A 19789-nucleotide genomic window follows, 5' to 3' on the forward strand; every position below is an offset into this window, starting at 1 on the left:
TCAGAGGAAACATCAGGCCATCGGCTGATGGAAAATCTGAAGTGTTATTGCTACACATTGACTTTTATTTGATTTGGCTTTTAGTCAGAATAAAGCAGGTCTGGAGTGGAGTGGATCCTGACGCCTGGCTCCGACCCGGATCTCGCCGCCTCTCGGGCCTCACAAATCCTGTCCGACAGTGATCTATACTCGGCCCTGTGGCCACAGCCTTGACCCGCCGGTGCCTGCGAGTGCCGTAATTCACTGCTGTATGGATTTTCGCTTACAGGTCGACAGCCTGATCTCTGTGGCGGCACTTGTGGAAGTGTCTCAAAGTGTTGAACGTGACCAGACAGTCCCTTAACAGCGTACACACGGACTCTGAAGTCTGCCGTTGTGTTTCTTCTAAAGGCTATGAGTGATCATATAGCTCCTGCTTTTCTGTAGGAAAGGAAACACCAGAGCTGAGCGATTAATCGAATTGAGCCTGAATCAATTGCCTTTCCTTAAATCGAAATGGGCAATTCTTATTTTTTCATGGCTATTAATTATCTATCCTGAATGATTTATCGGTGCACATCATTATTGTTTTAAATTCATGTGTCTCATAATCTTGAATCAGAATAACTTCCCCTCCCTCTTGCAGTGACATCTCTTCTCTTCTCTGATGATAAGGGTGGGGCAACCTGTCACTCACATGAGACCCACCAATAACAAACCACAACCATCCAATCAATTCCCCACGGACAAAATCAAGCCCCGCCCTACATTTGTTCGTCGTTTTACTCGGATATACGGCACTATAGGGAAGAAAAGACCAGCGCAACTTCCCTTTCATGACGACTTTAAGTGTTTAGTAGTTTTAATAGCTTGTGGAAGTGCATTACAACATAGTTTATCTTATTATTGTTATTTTTTATTTTATATTATTTAGCATTTTTATATTGTTGTATTCTATTATAATTTTTACATGCTTTTATATTTAATTTAATTTGATTGGTATTTTTAATATAATTTTTATTTATTCTACTTTTTACTTTTTCAGCTTGTGAAAGTGCATCACAACAGTTTATCTTATTTATTTTGTTCTAATTTATTTCTATTATATATATATTTTTTTATATTATATTTTTTACATATTTATATTTATAAATTAAATTTTTTCTAATCAAATTATTATTTATTATTTTATTTTTAATATTTTATTTGTTTTTCAGTTGTATTATAAATCCAGCAGTGCTTCCCATTAATTGCCTAGACTTGTAGTTTAAGCTGTCCTGCCAGTGTTTCATAATGAACCGAAAATATTTTTAAACTTCTCATAATAACACAAGTTCTCTAACATTGTTTTGCGCAAATGCTTTGGCAAAGGGCTGTGATTTAATAGTCTTTTGACTATCTGTCAAATGCATAAATATAAATGGATGATGAGAAGAAACTGATTCATACTTTTTTTTTTCTCAGATCTGTTATATTTCAATGCTCTTTAGACTTCAGCTCCAGTATGTTTCACATCTCACCCGTCTCTCTCTTCTCTTGTCTTGCAGACTGTTCAAGCACACAGGCCGCACTTTGTGGCGGTTCACTGTCAGGAAGTAGGTGGGAAGAACTACGAAGCATCCATGGCACACGTGGACAGCTTCATCAAGTAAGTCCTCATGTCCTCCTGCCTGCCGATTGGCTCGTGAGGCACGTGGAGCCGTGTGAATCCGTCAGGATTCATCAGTCCATCCGCCCGCTGCATCCGGTTCTTGATCAAATAGCAGCCCCAGCATGTGTTGCGTTTGGTTTTCCACACTGTCTCATTATTAAAGGCTGTCAGGGCTCACAGAGCCAATATTTACCCACACACCTGTGCGCTTGCACAGCACTGTTTATTTAGGAGAGCAGAAAACCTGAAGCATTGCTGACAGTGTCAGAAATTACTATGGAATTAACATAAGGGCTGTGCGAATAATCACATTTTAGTTTTGATTTTGATTTGGCTTCCAATGATTATGAAAACACGATTATTTAATTTCTTTGCAGCGGTGCACTTTTAATCCCTCCTTAACCCATAAATACATGAATGTTTTGCCAATCATTATTCCATATTTGGGTCTTTAAAGGATTAGTTCACTTTCAAATGAAAATTAGCTCAAGCTTTACTCACCCTTAAGACATCCTAGGTGTATAGAACTTTCTTCTTTCAGACGAACACAATCGTAGAAATATTAATAAATATCCTGATGCATCTGAGCTTTATAATGGCAGTGTGTTACCAAATGAGTATTAGCTGAAGAAAGTGTCTCTATCCACATCCATCCATCATAAACGTACTCCACACGGCTCCAAAGGATTAATAAAGCCTTCTGAAGTGAAGCGATGCGTTTGTGTAAAAAAAAAAAAAAAATCCATAATTAAAAACGCTGAAGGTTTCCTGTCACATTTAACTTTACATTTTTAGTAAGTGCCTATGACTGTGCAAATGCTCCAGAAAGCTCATGTCGTGTTGTTGTGGTGTTGTTGTCAGAGAGCTGCTGTCCAGCGACGCCATGAAGGACTTCAGCCGTGCGCGTGTCTACCTCGACAAGAACTACAAATCCCAGGAGCAGTTCACAGTGAGTCCACTGCATCACATGTGTGTTTCAGGAGCTGCTGCTGTCATCAGTCTGAACGCCTCTGGTTCACGCACAGGCCACAAGGGGGCGATGCCTGTCTCCTGTTTCTCATGTGTTCAGATAGCTGATTTATTGTAGATTTACACTCAAACACAGTTCAAACACATCTGCTCATTCTTTATTATTACTGTCTGTACACATTGTACACAATGTTCTCGTTTTAATAATGGAGCCTTTTCAACTTTTCCGGCAATCTCAGAAGTGGAGATCATCATAGTTGTGTAAACTACAGCAAATATAGATTCATCATAGTAAAGTCACGTTGGCTTTTAAAACACTATGTTCACATGTATGATTCATATGAAGGATACATGTCTGTATTTGTATAAAACTGATTTCTGTAACAATTTACAACAAGGTTTCATTTGTTAACTGCTGTATATGAACTAACAATGAACTAAAGCATTTATTAGTCTTAATCAATGGTATTTTCAACATTTACTAATACATTATTAAAATCAAAAGTTGTCTCTTGACATTAATGCATTGTGAACTAACATGAACTAACAATGAAAAATTGTATTTTACTTAACAAACATTTAATAAAGGTTAGTAAATACTGTAAAAATAGATTAATTCATAATGCATTAACTAATGTTAACGAATGAGACGTTATTGTAAAGTGTCACCCTTATTTCAGTCATTTAAGCAGGAGCTTTTAGATGTTTAGGGTTTTAAGATCATGAGAAACATAAATTGAGCCGCGTGTGTCTGAAACTCTTGACTGGTCGTGTATTTTAACGATACCATGTATCACTTGCTCTTGTGTTTTCAATTAAATCCAATTTTATTTGTATAAAGCTTATATTAGTCGATATTGACTGATAGGATCGTTTACATTTGGGGTCTAATATAAACCATTAACCAGTTGAGATTTGCTATTAGCCATTATATATGGTTTATGTGAGTGTTTGTGTACAGGTACAGTTGGATATACTGTATGTTTGGTAGTTGTCAGTTATTAAGTTATTTTGTGGTGATTATTGAGAATTATAAGATCTGTGAGGTTTTGCTAGTGTTGTAGAACTAGTGATGTTGTTTAAAAGATGACAAATATTGCATTACGATATTATCTTGCAGTGAATTGACGTTCCTTTTTAAAGCTGAAAACAACTGTATTCAGTTCAGACCTGATCATATAATGATCTATTGCAATTCCCGCACAGTACAGCTGTCATATGGGTTCTGTGTTTATGAATGGGCCACATCTGGATAATATTAGTTTTGGGCTGAACTTGTAGTCTCATGGTCATTTTCTTTCATCTAGCAAACCTGCAATCCCATTTCATTAGTGATGTGTCTTCAGATTTATGACAGTTTGTCGCCACTAGATGGAAGCAGAAACCCAGGAATAAATTCAGAGTTTTAGGTGGAGAACGAAAACTGAACTTCAGCAGGGAGATGAAAACACTCAATTCACTAGATCAGTTATTCAGGATTATAATATTTTGGCCGTTGGGTAAGTTACTCTAAAAAAGTAATTAATTACTAGCAACACTGTAATGAGATTACTGTACTAAAGTATTGCATTACTTATTATTAATTACTTTCTAAATCCCACATCAACCTCAGCCAGTTGAATAATACAAGGATAGACATGAAACTGCTCTTTTAATTCTTTCAAATAAGTAATATTTGTATAAATTATTCTTGAACTGACCAAAGTATTTAAAGGGAGAATGTTGCATATAAAAACATTTTATCATTAGACATTCAGTTTTGATGTTAAACCCACTATTGTTTTATCTAGAATTGTTATATAGTCTATACAGTATTTAATGCAATTATACATCAGAAGTAACTAAGTAAATTACAGAAAAATTAAGAGTAATCCCTTACTTTACTCTTTTCAAGGGAAATTACAGGAATTAATGACTTGGTAATGAATTACACCCAACACTGCTGATACTTTAATGATCAGAAACGTTATATAATACTTAATAGATCATTCATTTACATTCCAATATGACTATATATGGATAACATTTAAAATATAAATCAAACATTTATTGCAGAAAATCATGTATTTCTGTCTTGTTTTCCAGTACAAATAAACGTTCTTAAATCAAGATGTGTTTAATTGCACAATGCACAATGACTGAAGATAAGACGTTTTCTGAGATTAAAATTAAGTGAGTTTATGATTAAAACATAAAACAAATATATGCAAACAGGGTAAGAAAAATAATATTGTTTTCCCTTTGATTTTAGATCATTTTTATGAGCCCACTGGCAGATATTTGTTCTCATTTTAAGCATAAACTCACTTCATTTTGATCAGTTTCTCATAAAACATGACTTGTCTAATGTCTCTTTGCTTCTCCAGTAAATGTATCTTGATTTAAGAATGTTTAGATATTTGTGCTGGAAAACAAGAGAAAAACACTGAGGAAGAATATATTATATGATACAGTCTTTGTGTTTGAGTCTGGGGTTCAATGTGCGTCTCACTTCACATTTAAACTGTAGTTTACGGTGTATCAGACAGTCAATAAATCTGCGCTCAGACAGACATGTGCCATTTAACAGGACACACACGCTTGCATTTGTTTTGCTCGGGTAACTGTTTGTTGTCTGCTCGACCTGTCAATTTTCAGATAATGTGAGTTGAGAGAGACAGACAGTATTCGCCCTGACCTGAGAGAGAGATTGTGATCTCTGATGAAAGTTCAATTTTTATCTTGTAATATGAAAGTTATTGGTATGTTTGTGTGTGTGTGTGTATAAACTATATATATATATATATATATATTAGTGTCAATGAATCACAACCTCCATTTGTTCAGGGTTTAATATTGCAGGATAATAAATGATTCAGTTTTAAGTGATTCCTCTTGAAATGTATCGTTCTCTCTATTGGAACAATTAAGCATTAATCAGGTCAAATGATCCGTTTGTGTCTCTGCTTCTGTATTGGGTGTGTTTGAGTGACAGCCGAGGCTCCGATCGCATGTGTTTTATCGCTCTTGTAAAGTATACGGGAGGTAAAATGTCAATTAGAGGAAGCATCCCTGATCATTCAGCCGCCGTTCACTAGTTCCACACCATTAATATTTATCATGCCGCTCTGCCCCGGGGCCCAAAGGCTCATGGGTAATGATGTGCACTAATGTCCGCCCCTTATTACCACAGCGCGTATGTGTGTGAGATATAAAGTGTTCCTGTCACAATGCGTTAAAGCCGACACGCTGTTCTTCTGCTAAAACACGATGACTCTCGCCACGACCCGCAGCTTTAATTAGGACCGCGAGAGAGACGTCATGATGTGAGCGCATTAGCTGCACTTTTATTCAGTGATGTATATTGTTATATAATGCTTAGTGGATCATTCATATATGTATAATATTTTAAATATAAATCAAACATTTTATCTTATATCCAACACTGCAAAAAATGTTCTTCCTCAGTGTTTTTGTCTTGTTTTTCAGTACAAATATCTAAACATTCTTAAATCAAGATACATTTAATTGAGATGAAGAGGAGATGCATAAGGTTAGAAGTTTTTTTTTTTTTTTTTTTAGATTTAGGTTTATGCTTAAAACACGAAACAAAAATCTGCCAATGCGCTCAGAAAAAGCACCAGTGTTTTATATCCGTCTCTCAGTAATCGCACGGGCCGTCCGTCTCTGTCTCCTGCGGATGAGTCGCGCTGACGGCTGATAACATGCTGTTATCCCTGTCCCGGGCGAGATTACGGACGTGTCAGATGCTGTCGGATGGCTGTAATGCAATCGCACCGCTGCTGTCCATGAATACTTAGACAGAGAAGAGCCCTTTTGAAGAATGACACTGGGAGGAAGCGCATTTGAGGGAAATAACACGGCATACAGATGTAGAGAAAGATTTCACTGTGTGTGTAAGTGAATGAGTGTTTGTGTGTGTGTGTTTGTGAGTGAGTGAGTTTGTGAGTGAGAGCAAGTGTTTTTGTGTGTGTGAGTGTGTTTGTGAGTGTGTGTGTGTGTGTGTGTGTGTGTTAGAGAGTTTGTGTTTGTGAGTGTGTGTGTGAGAGTGTGTCTGTGTGAGAGAGTGTGTGTGTGTGTGTGAGTGTGTTTGTGAGTGTGTGAGTGTGTGTGCGTGTGTGTGTGTGTTTGTGAGAGTGTGTGTGTATGTGTCAGAGAGTTTGTGAGTGTGTTTGTGAGTGTGTGTGTGTGTGTGTGAGTGAGTGAGAGTGTGTATGTGTCAGAGAATGTGTGTATGTGTCAGAGAATGTGTGTGTGAGTGAGTGAGTGTGAGTGAGTGTGTGAGTGAGTGTGTGAGTGAGTGTGTGAGTGAGTGTGTGTATGTGTCAGAGAGTGAGTGAGTGTGTGTGTGTGTGTGTGTTTGTTTGTGAATGAGTGAATTTTCTTTGATGAATAGAAAGTTCAAAAGAACATAATTTATTTGAAATAGAATCTTTTGTAACATTATAAACCTGTCACTTTTGATCAATTTAATGCACCCTTGATGAATGAAAGTATTATTAAATAAACAAAAATAATCTTTTAATAAAAAGAAGTTGTCTTAATTACAGCTGAAATATGGGCGTCTTTAAATAATTGTGTTGGACAGCAGCACTGATCTAGATTTGCATCTCTTGTCTTAGTCTTCTCTGTGTGTTCAGATGTATTCAGGTCAGGTCAGTTATCATTTCACTGAGACACTGGCCTGAACATAACCAGCTTAAAATACTGCAAACGAAATCCGGCGTCTCTTATTTCGGTACGGAGCCAGCCGAGGCCGTTTGAATGGGGCGGATGTTAGTGGAGTAATATTGTAGAGCAATAATTCTCACACACCATCAGTCAGGCTCTCCAAAACACACACACACACACACACACACACACGCACGCGCGCGCAGACGTCTGCTGAGCGACAATCGATGAATCTGCCATCAGACGTGAATTATGAGGGCGAGGTGCTGGAGAAATTTGGAGCGAAATATATACGCAGCTAATGGATTATATAGAAACAGATGCATCTGATATGAGCGGCTCCACGCTCTCATGTGGCCTCAGAGGGGAAACACGCCTGTGACACGCACACGCACGCGTGATCCTACATACACACACGTGTAAGCGCTTGTAAACTGATGCAGTGGTGTGTGTGGTCAGATTGGTTTAGTAGGGGTGAGTAAATCACGTGTGTGTGTGTGTTTGTGTGTTTGATAATGATGTGTGCAGAGCGTGTGTCTGCCCTCGGCCCCGTGTGAGTGTGTGTAAGGGCCACAGTGAAGGTGAGGCTGTCATATCGATCTTTTTAGTGCTAAAATATGAGCCACTTTACTCTGCTCCCCAGCGCAGTGATGTGAAAAATAATAACTTGGCCCCAAATTAAAAATATTGATCGCTTAGGAGGTGTTGAGAGCAAATAAACATCCACTGAAGGATTTTTCACCCCACCCAGCCTCTCTCGTCCATCTCTCTCTCTCTCTCTCTCTCGCTCTCTTTCTGTCGGGTCAGAGATGCATTGCTGCACTGTAAACATGGTCTGTGTTTGTGTTTTCCTCTCAATGTTCCTCTAGATCTGTTCCAAACCCTTGTGAGCCGCCTACTTAGACAGTATTTTAAGACATCATAGATGTGCTCCCAGTAATAGACGCCTTATTTTGGCCAACATCTCATGTTACAGTATCTGTGATGAAGATAATCTCACAATACAAGGCGTTTAGTGGAAAAAGTTGATTTCAGATACAATGCAAGTAGGCATATGTAAGTAAGCGTAAACATACACACACTCATACACACACACATATACATATATATGTGTGTGTGTGTATATGGGTCATTGATGAATAAGGTTTTTAAAAGTAAAAAGACAAAGGAGATATAATTAATTTTGAAGTTTTATGAAGTGTTAACAATGAGATTATGTGGTTTTTATAATCAATTAACACTGCTTTTGTCATTTTTCACAAGATGGACAGAATTTGTCACCAAAAAAGTCATTCGGTTTAACCAAAATTCCGGTTTTACCGAATTAAACTTTTGGTTATACCGAATGATGATATTTTCAAACAATGCTAACAGGCTGATATCTATCTGGCTATCTAGTTAGCTTGCTAGCTACCTAACAAAAGGACAATCAAACATTTTATGTTTAGTACAAGTTTTTAAAATATTACAACAATTTCCATGTTTTATAGCGGTTGTACCGAATGACCTGATGTTTCGGGACATGCGTATGAGCAAGTGAAAACATGAATTTTTTAAAATTGTTAAAAGAGAGTTCGTTACTTTGCTTCATGACCATGTGGTCTTTTGCAGGTGTCTGAATGATGTCACATCCTGTCACATGATACTGACCGCATGACTTGATCCAAAATGGTCCCTTTATATTAGTTACTCCGAATGACATCAATGAAATTCATTTTTCCGGACATTCTTTCTCATAACAAAGAAACGACTTCTACACATAATTTTAATACCATTTTGCACTATGTTGAGATATGATGCTATAAAATCATGCCAGAATAAAAAATATATACATTTATTACACATTAAGATAATTTAATCACAAATGAATTGGCTGTATTGGCCTTTGGACGGTTAAACCGAATGACCTTTTGACACTTCAGAATCTTTAAAATACCTTTATATGTAGCAAAATATAATTAAAACCTTTTGGATTCAATAAAAGAGATCTAGTTGTACTACCTTACATGCTTTGGATGTCATATCTTTGTTTTTTATTATTATTAAAGAGGGGTATCACACACAGTTTCTGCCAATCTCATGTTAATCTTGAGTACCTATAGAGTAGTAGTGCATCCTTCATCATATCTCCGAAAAGTCTTTAGTTTTATCATATTTATAAAAGCTGTACTGAGTCTTTCCGAAAGCAGCCGAGCGCCTGGAGGCGTGCCGTGTGAGCGGAGCTAAAGAGTGACGAGCACGCGCAGCTTTTGCGTAGCGATCGTCTGCAAGCTATAAATGGTCAGCTAAACAAATATATTTAAACACACGCAATACACCATCGCATTATCCCTGGTTAACTTTTGAATCACTATAATGAATATAGCGTATAGTGAATGATGAATAATGAATTTATGAATTCACTACGTTCGTGTTGTTTACATTATATGCACTTAGGCGCCTACTGCCAACAAAACAGATATCTGATGCAGTTTTACTCTCCACCTGCGGTTCTGACTCATGAGCAGGATCATTACCGCTGTGACCGCTCCATCTTTCAGTTTCAAATGATCTGTAAATCCAGTGTAGAACTGGGCCTTGTTTATAAAACTATGAGCACCGATCCTGAGGGCTCGAGCAGCCATGGAATAACACGAGATATTCTCCATTCATTTTAACCAATAAAAAAGTGATTGCAACTATCAGTTTCTATGGTTATTTTAATAACAAATATCAAGAGCGCATCAATGTAATGCGTGAGCACAAAACTCTCAGCTCCATTTAACGCTGGGTTCTTTGGGAAGCAAGGTTATCTTTCCCTCACAACCAAAAATGCACTTCTTTGGTGACATTGTTGATTTCGTGAAGTCCTGTGACCTGTGCAGCGCTGCCGACGACTTCCGTAAAGCCGAACGCACGTTGATGGGCGTGCTCTTGTTCTCTCGCTCTGGTCGACTTGTGCGCGCGCACTCTTCCGGGAGAAGTGCCCATACAAGGAATTCAGACCTTTATGATGTCACAGAGGCACATACTCGAAAAAAAGACTGCGAAGGCTGCGAGTATTTTTGGCACAGAAATATTCCATCATACGTCCAACTCGTGTTTTGAAACTTGTTTGTTTTGAAATGCGCCATGTTTAGCATGAGAATCCAACTCTTTAACAGTGTAAATAAGTCAGAATACATAAAATAGCATTATACCCCTCCTTTAAGGCCTTTGGACAAAAAAAAGACTTGTCACGTGTGTGTGTGTATGTATAATATATATATATATATATATATATATATATATATATGAGAGAGAGAGAGAGAGAATATTCATATTTTAGAATATTCATATCAAACATTAAGTTCCTATTTCTGTTAGCATGCTGTCTTAGAAGGGTGCAGCCTACTTAGTCAGCAGACGTCTCACTAGGTTTTAGACCAGAGCTGAATTAGAGCCAGATCTTTTTCTGTAGTTTTTATGAGCAATGTCTCGTGATCATGTGGAGGGACGTTTGAGCGCATCACTGCCACTCGCTCATCATCTTCTGCGCATCTGCTCCTGACTTCTGCTATATCCTTGCAGTAACGGATGAGCTGCCAGCGGCCCATCAGACGTGTGAGAAAACAATTGGCACAAGGTTAATTTTATTGCTTGCTCCATGCATTTGTGAGCAGCAGGGAGGCGTCCGCGGCCCACGGCCTGATGAATGGCCATCCTGTGCCGACGGGAATTAAAATGAGGCCATGTGAAGGGAAACCTGCCTCACTGTCCTGAAATGAACATGAATCCGACACAAACACAGCCAAAACACCATTAGGACACTTAAAAAGCATGAATGTCACTCTTTATCAGAGCAAGTGTATCTGTGCTCAAATGCTGTTAGGTTTATGATTTTTCAAGCCAACAATTTCAGTGTCATATTCAGTAATTCTTGTTTTACTCCCATGGTTGTTACTTTATGAATGGAGCACATTTCATCCAGATGAGAGAGATCTGATCAGCCCGTGACCTTCCTGTTGACAATTTCCTAGAGTCTGAAATGTTTAATTTCATGAGCGGCCCCCTAACACACACACACACACACAGAGGAGTGAATCACTCAGCGTGCTCATTTCTCTTGGCTCTGGCAGGTGTGTTATGGGCATTCGTTTGTGTTTCCCGTTCACACGGACGCCGTCAGACGCTGCCGCCCTCTAAGAGACTCTCTTTAATTACAGCAAACTGACTTTGCTTACCCTTCATTTGGCACATCTCTCACAGAGTGCATTTGTTTGTGTGTGATCTCACACACACACACACACACACACACACATACACACACACTCCATCAGCATTATTAATGCAGCTAAAAGCATCTTAATGCAGCTCATCATTGGGTGTGTGTGTGTGTGTGTGTGTGTGTGTGTGTGTGTATGTGTGACAGAGTGTGTGTCAGTGGTCCTGGACCAGCAGTGTCAGGTCAAAGGTTATTCTGTCTTCATAAAAATGTGTTCGTTTCTGCTTATGAATAAGTTCGATCTTCAGTCTAATTTCATGCCGCGTGTCACCTTGTCAAAGCCTAAAATTCAGTTTTTCCAGTTTCCACTTTAATGGTTTAATTAAATTCTAATAATAAAAAGGATGGCTAATCAATTGAATTCATAAAACTTTAACAATTTAATCATTTATTCAAATGTTAACAATGATAGTGCCTTTTATTTTTTCCCAAATTCCATTTTTTCTGGATTCTTTTTTAATGGTTTAGTTAAATTTTTAAAATAAAAAAAGCATGTCTTATCAATTGCATCCATAAAACTTTAATAATTTATTACAATTTCAGCAATACTAGGGGCCTATGAAATTTGTTGTCCCCCCCAATTTATTTATTTTTTTCATTTTTATGGATTCTGTTTTAATGGTTTAATTAAGCTTTAATAATCAAAAAGATTTTTAATTTAATTTAATTAATAAAACTAATTTAACTAATAATTTATGAATATTTAGTTTTTCAGAAATTCTGTGTCGTCTGTTTTGATTTTTCTGGATTTTTTGTGGAAATTTCAACAATTCCTTTCATTTTTTTGGCAAAAAGATTGTGTGATAATCTTTAAAATAATTGTATTATTTTTATTGTTATTTCTTCAAGTACATTCTACTGTACAATGTTTCTGTCATAATTTCTTCAAGTTAAACTGAACTTTTATTTTGGCGTGTTGAAGTGAAGAGCTTTGATTTTGTGTGCGTGTCTGTCGATTTTTTTTCTCAAATGAAATGGTGAAATGTGACACATGCCACAGTTGCATATTTGTATTTAATTTTTTCTTTTATTGTTTATTAACGTTAAATTCAAGCATCACTAGTTCTGTTACTTTACTAAGTGACAATTTTCGCATGATTTTCACCTGCTGAGGAGTTCAGCGATCTGAGGACCAGATTAGAGGAGTTTTTTACTAGTTTATGGTCCAGCAGGTGAAAAAAAACTCCTCTAATCTAGTCCTCAGATCGCTGACTCTGTCTCTCTCCAGTTGACTGTTAGGAATGTTGAATCTGACGGTGAGCATTGATTTGGAAGTCCGTCTGACACCCTCCGGTCACCACGCTAACGGACTATTAATGAGTCGAACAGCGGTGACATGAATCAACGGGCCTCTGATGAATCGCCAGCGTTCTGGGGAAAAAATCTGCTGGCTGGAGTGAGATCTCAATAGCGATTAGCATATAACGCATTAGAAATGCAGCGCTCCACCTCTGCTAATTAAATACCCAAAGGTTGCATTTGTTGTTCTTATTTATCCTTTATTGACTCGCATTTAATAATTCATTAAGCCGAAGCATTTGGGCCTCGTTACAGTGCTTGATGAAGAGCCCATGAGTGCATGCGGCAAATCCCACAGCAGAGAGACGGAGAGAGAGCGCTGTCTTTTGTCAGGATTTTGGTGATGCATGCGAGAGGCTCTTTAACATGTCGATCGTGTCCTTTAACGTTTAGCAGCCAAATGCGGCTCTTAGACCAAACTAGCAATCGTATTTCTCACAGAGACCGTTAGACGTGCCAGACAGCTGGAGAGACTGGCACATGTGATCTGATCTTATAATGTCAACCCGTCGAACTGGGTCTCAAGGTGTATGTCAGGCTTGTGCACCGTTCACAACTGAATGTCAGATTTGAAGTGAATTTGAAGTGTTGAACTTGAGGCAGCAAACAGATGCAGTTTAAATTTGAGAGGAAGTAGAATTACAATAATTTTAAATTAAAAGATGTAACTCATTTTCTGACATATAACTCATTTTTAACTAAAAAAGCAAAGTTAGTCAAGACAAACATTGAATGTTTGCTTGACAAAGCCTTGTATGAAAGATTAATAGGCTGGATGAGTGGATGGGTGGATGAATGGATGGATGGGTGGGATCAGATGGGATGGATGGATAGACGGGCTTGTGGGTGGATAGATGGATGGATGGGTGGATGGGTGTTTAGATGGATGGACAGGTGGACGGATGGATGGGTGGATGGATGGATGGATGAGTAGATGGGTGGATGAATGGGTGGATGGATGGATGGATGGACAGGCTTGTGGATGGATGGATGGATGGATGGACGGCTGGTGGGTGGATGGATGGATGGATGGACAGGTGGACGAGTGGACGGATGGATGGGTGGATGGACAGATGAGTAGATGGGTGGATGAATGGGTGGATGAATGGATGGATGGGATCAGATGGGATGGATGGGATCAGATGGCATGGATGGATGAATGGACAGGCTTGTGGATGGATGGATGGATAGATGGACGGCTTGTGGATGGATGGATGGATGGATGGATGGATGGATGGATGGACGGACGGGCTTGTGGGTGGGTGGATGGAGGGATGGACAGATGGGTGGCCAGGTGAATGGATGGATGGATGGATGGATGGATGGACGGGCGGATGGACGGATGGATGGATGGACGGGCGGATAGATGGATGAATAGATGGGTGGATGGATGGATGGATGAATGGGTGGATGAATGGATGGATGGGATCAGATGGGATGGATGGGATCAGATGGCATGGATGGATGGATGGACAGGCTTGTGGATGGATGGATGGATGGATGGACGGGTGGATAGATGGATGAATAGATGGTCGGATGGATGGATGGATGGGATCAGATGGGATGGATGGATGGATGGATGGACGGGCTTGTGGGTGGATGGATGGATGGATGGATGGTTAGATGGATAGATGGATGGACGTTTAGACAGATGGATGGATGGATGAATGGATAGATATGTAGTTATGTGGATGGATGAGCAAATAGATAAAAAGATGAATAGATATATGAATGTATGGATAGAAAAATGGATAGAAATTTGGATGGATGGATAAATAGGTAGGTAGTTAGGTAGATGGATAGATTTGTATTTACATGATGCTTGTGAGCCTCAGGTCTGTCTCTGTCCTGTTGTGCGGTCAGTGTGGCAGTAAATGGTCATTAGGAGAGAAAAAGACTTTACAAATAAGGTGTAATGTAGTTAGTTGACATCACAGAGTGTGTGTGTGCTCACTTAGAGGCCTTTAACCAGCCGGCTGTACAGAAGTGTTAAATGGAGGTTTGTGATAACACTGTTTAATGAGTGAGATTCATCAGTCTCATTTCCTCACTTAGAGGAACGGCAGAGGTTAATTAACTCTGATGTTTAGTGCTGGTGTAGCATCGGTGACCAGCTCTCCAACACACTTCATACTCATGTTTTATTTCACAAACCATCAGAATGACTTCAAAACACTTCAAACAAGAGGAGTTAGAATCAAACGTAGGGCTGAGAGGTGTGATGCTGCCATGATTCAACATACAAATATTTATGCGTTTAGCAGCTGTTTGACAACAGTTCATTATTAGTTTGACTGTCTTTTATAATGTTTTATAATGAACCCTTTTCACAGACTGCGATGCATTTCCAGTTATTAACATCATACATCACACTACACTGTAAACCCTAACGCTCAAAATAATTAATTGGTTTGAGTAGAACAAACGTAAATTAAACTAATTAGTTCAGTCACATTAACTTTTATGAGTATTTAGCACTTTTTCTTTCAAGTTCACAGAACTGACATATTTTAAGTAAACTGAACTGTTTCATTGTTTTGAGTTTTATGAAGTCATTTCTTTTAATTTAGATGAACTTAAGTTTAATTGAAACTGGGCTGGGATTTCTATTTCCCAGCATGCTTTGCCCATGGCACTCGAAAAGAGAGAGTAAATGCTAAAATTAAGTGTTATATAATGTGCAAGATTAATGTTAAGTGGGAGATTTAGTAGTGATTAATGTTTTGCTATGCCAATTTAGAAGAGTTTCTGTTAATGTGGGTTTTTGGCTTGGTTTGAGAGCAAGTATGTTAAATGCTTTATATTGCTGTACTCATTCAGCAAGTGTTATACCATTTGCTTGCCTAACATGTTAGCAAATTAGCATTTTCTGAATTAGCTTGTTATAGCTAGCTAAATTTCCACTAATAAAAATGTTTACTTTGAGATTACATGATAATTTTACGTTAAATGTATGAATTAGTGTGCTCAAATATTTTAATTTAAGAACAAGAATGTATGAGTACAAAATAAACATCTGCCAGTTCTGCTTACTTAAACTTTGAATTTCTTAACTTAAAAATGTTGATGTAACCAATTGCCTCAATATTTTTGAGTTTTGTCAACTTATATATTAAATTACAGAAAACTATTTTTTTTAAACGGCTTATATTTGACGGCAAGTTTGACATCTTTCTCTTTTCTGACCAACATAATCAAGTCATACAAACGCTATAATGGATTTTTGCCTTTTTTGTCAAATTATATTTGTTGTAGTTCCCATTCACTTCTGCTTCTGGAAACCCTAGAAATGTGAAAAGTGTTAGTTTGAAGCTGTCTTTCCACTGATGTCAGAGTGATCATTAATCCTTAAAATTTATTCCAAAATGCATGATTTTAGTCATTTCTGTGTGGTTTCGTTCTAGATTCCAGTGCGTATGTTTCTGTCTCAGTCGTGTTCCTCTTCTTCTCGTTCAGAGCGGCCGTAATCAGGTTTGGTTCTGTAAATCAGATTAGCGTGATCGTGTTATCTCGCTGTGGAATTGGAGTTGTTGCTCGTCTGTCAGGAATGAAGACTTCATCTGCTTCCGTTAGTAAAGCACTAGTTTAAACACACATAACCAGACCGGCTTTCAAGAGCACTGCCGCCCACCTCTGCCTCTCCTCATGAGCAAATAATGACATCTGAATCAAACATTAACCGGCTTAATTACTTGGAGATTGTCATTTTAATTTACACTGATATAGTATTGATCACACAGACAGAGATGAAGGGCCGATGTGGAATTAAACCGGGGCCGCGGCGCCTCCGGGGGCTCGTCATTGTCGTGATATTTCCTCCTAATGAACTGACGGCATGCACCGGCATGAATCCAGGCCCGGCTGGAAAACAGGGGAAATAATGGGGTTTGGCCGGCTGCGGCGGGTTACTCATTCGCCGCCATGCACCAAATCTCCCGTGATTCATGCGCAGGGCCTCCGTGTTTGCCTGCTTCATCCCGCATGCCTGACCTTTTCGCAGTTAAAGTGTATATATATCCGTCCGCACACGCGGTGTCTGCAGGGACGCGGGCGGACGGGGCCCGACATCTTCAGGGACCCATCAGAGACTAATCCAAACATCCCGCAGACAGGGGAGTGTGTTCGCGGCCGCTCGTCTCGCGTCCCTTGCTCGTGATTCTGAGGAGAGAGAGTCACGTACGTGCGGTTAATGCCGCAGAGAAATCGTTATCTTCATTCCAGGCCATTTCTCACAAGGTAAAAGTCATAATGGTGTTTTTCCTGCCCTCAGATGGTCTTGTTGGTTGAATGGTTGGTGACCCCCATCCTGAAGATGCATAAGTTTACACCCCCTTACAGAATCTGCAAGATGTGTATCATTTAGAGGGATCATAAAAATGTTGTGTAGTTTATATTTATAGGCCTGATGACAGAAATATTTCCGTCTGTTCCACAGACACCGTAATAACTGAAGTGACGCACTTGTTTCTTCTGCTGGTCTGTATCTTACTGTGTTGTGATAGGTGTGTTTACATGTGCATTACAGTCTGTCACCGCACGCTGAATCGGAGAATTCCGATACAATATTTGTGTTGATGACATCTAAAAAGGAAGCTGACATATGTCAGAAGAGCTTTTTTTCTAAACATACGCATGTTTGTATGACGTAGTAAATGTATTAGGGGCATAATGGATCCATACGGTTCGGCACGCATGTGATTCGTGGATTAATTGCAAAGTTTAACAATCATAGACTGAAAGTTCATAATTTTGTCTTGTCGATGTACACATTAAAGCAGTTTTAAAACTTTCAAACGCAAGAAGAGGAGAACGAGAACTCAAATCGATACTTGTGCGCTGTTGTCTGATACTTGATACTTGTTTCAGACGCTGAATCGAGTTCTCTTTCGCTTGAACAGACAAATACCCACAAAATTACATCAAAACACGGCAAGTATTCTCTTAAACACAGCCAGTTATGTCTTAAGTGAACATAAAAAGTTAAGAAAGAAATCAGATGTGTATCATTATGATGTACAGAGCCCCGCACGTGACATGTGGGAAAAACATGTATATTGTGGCCACTAATTAACTTTTCGTTCCCAAGACTTATTAATAAGTCATCATGTTTTACAATTTTTTTTCCCTCATTTTAAGTAAATTGTGCACAATATAATTCGTTCCCTCGTTTTGATTTAAAACGTGTGTGTGTGTGTATATATATATATAAGTCCGCATGACATGTGCAGGGCATTTGTTCTTAAAGTGACAGCAACCTAATAAACCTGCTGCTGTCTGTGTCATTAATGATAATCAAACAACAAAACACAGCTTTAACAACGATTAATCTGTATTTAACTTATACACTATAGTGTTATTTCACATTTAATTACATTTCTACCTGAATACTACTGTTAGACCTCACTTTATTTGTAACTTTGTCATATTGTATTAATCTGTACTTATAATTAGTGTATTTGTTCTTATTTTAATCACTTTATTAGTTAGGCTAGTAGTTTTTGCTGTCAAAGTAGGCCTGCTTAAAGTGTGCTTTAAGTAATAAATGGAAAGCAATGTTATATTTGCTCCCCCAACCCCCCAATTTTTCTTATCCAATCCATGACTCAAAAACCATAATATCACTAAAATGTATGTAAACATGCATCACTCCACTTCACACTTCACCATCACAGGAATCTTCACAGGCAGTTTGAGGTAAAACAAGGGTGACAAAGCATGTCAGCTCTAAAGTAAACATTAATTTCAGAAGTTAAATCCACTGTATTTCCACTTGATTTCAAACTGACATGGCCTTCCACACACTTCTATCACACTGCTATCTGATTAATCTGCTTTAATGACACACGTTTGAAATAATCTGCGTTATAGTAAATCATAATGAACAGAAGATGGTAAATAAAGGCGCGTCCGCTCACTGGTGAGCTTAGGCCCGTTTCTTCACATTTCTGCGTTTCTGTAAGTGGGTGAGAAGTGAAACGAAGCGACGGCTGTTTTGTATAATGGCTTTAGCTGTATTTCATCATATTACCTGTGTCAGGACGGTCTGAGGTGAAGACCGTGCTCTGGGTTCAGCTGGCACCGGATGCGTGTTCTGGTAGATTGTGGGATATGTTCAATACCCATAATGGGGTTGGCAGGCACTGCGTGTCCTGAGCTTTTCACTCGTCTGCTGTTATCCGATTGCTTTATTCTATCACTCTTGCATTGTTTAGTTAAACAGCGGCGCATTTACATGAACCTGTAAGCTGCAACCGCCACTTAACAGAATTAACAGCTAGACAACCTATCCTTCCATCCTTCCTTGTATTTATGTATGATTAAATAATAATAAATATTAATATTTAAAATATTGATAATATTTATAAATATTGATTTATTTGTTTAAATAATATTTATTTAATGTGTTAATAATTTTTAGTAAATAAACAATAATGTTTATTTATAACAAATAATTACATAAGTACCATTATTTATTTATTCTTTCTTTATTGCTCTCTTTTTCTTTTGTTTGTTTATTTGTATTATTTATTTATATTTAAATAATAATTATAATTAATAAACATAAGGCTAGTTCTTTCTTTCCTTTCCTTTTCTTTTATTTGTTTCTTTTATTTATATATTTATAATTAAATAAGTGTATTTATTTAAATTTAAATAATATTATTTATTTATATTAGGATAGTGATGTATAATAAATAATACTAATAATTTATTCTTTCTTTCTTTTTCTTTTTTATTTCATTTTTTTTGTATTTAGTTCTCTTAATTTAATTTCTATTATTTGTCTGTTTTCTCTCTTTCCCTTGTCTTTCCATTTTCAGTTGATATTTAATATTAATATGATATTTAATTATAATATTTAAGATTTAATCCTTTAAATATCCTTTAAGTTTTAATCCTGTCCGATGATTTCTGTAGGTTATCAGTGGTTTATATTCTCTCATCACTGTAGTTCTAATCGTTCAATCTAAAACGGA

At 37.9% G+C, this 19789-nt stretch overlaps 1 protein-coding gene across 1 annotated transcript in view; it reads left to right on the forward strand.

Annotated features, from left to right (window-relative positions):
- Nucleotides 1–19789, forward strand: part of LOC127525421 (inositol polyphosphate-5-phosphatase A) — a 159958-nt gene that overhangs the window by 43031 nt on the left and 97138 nt on the right. The window contains exons 3-4 of the mRNA XM_051917958.1: nt 1527–1627; nt 2492–2579. Coding sequence (XP_051773918.1) covers nt 1527–1627; nt 2492–2579 — 189 coding nt within the window. The remainder of the gene's footprint in view (nt 1–1526; nt 1628–2491; nt 2580–19789) is intronic.

Source organism: Ctenopharyngodon idella, chromosome 13 (genome assembly GCF_019924925.1).
Source record: "Ctenopharyngodon idella isolate HZGC_01 chromosome 13, HZGC01, whole genome shotgun sequence".
NCBI classification, from domain to species: Eukaryota; Metazoa; Chordata; class Actinopteri; order Cypriniformes; family Xenocyprididae; genus Ctenopharyngodon; species Ctenopharyngodon idella.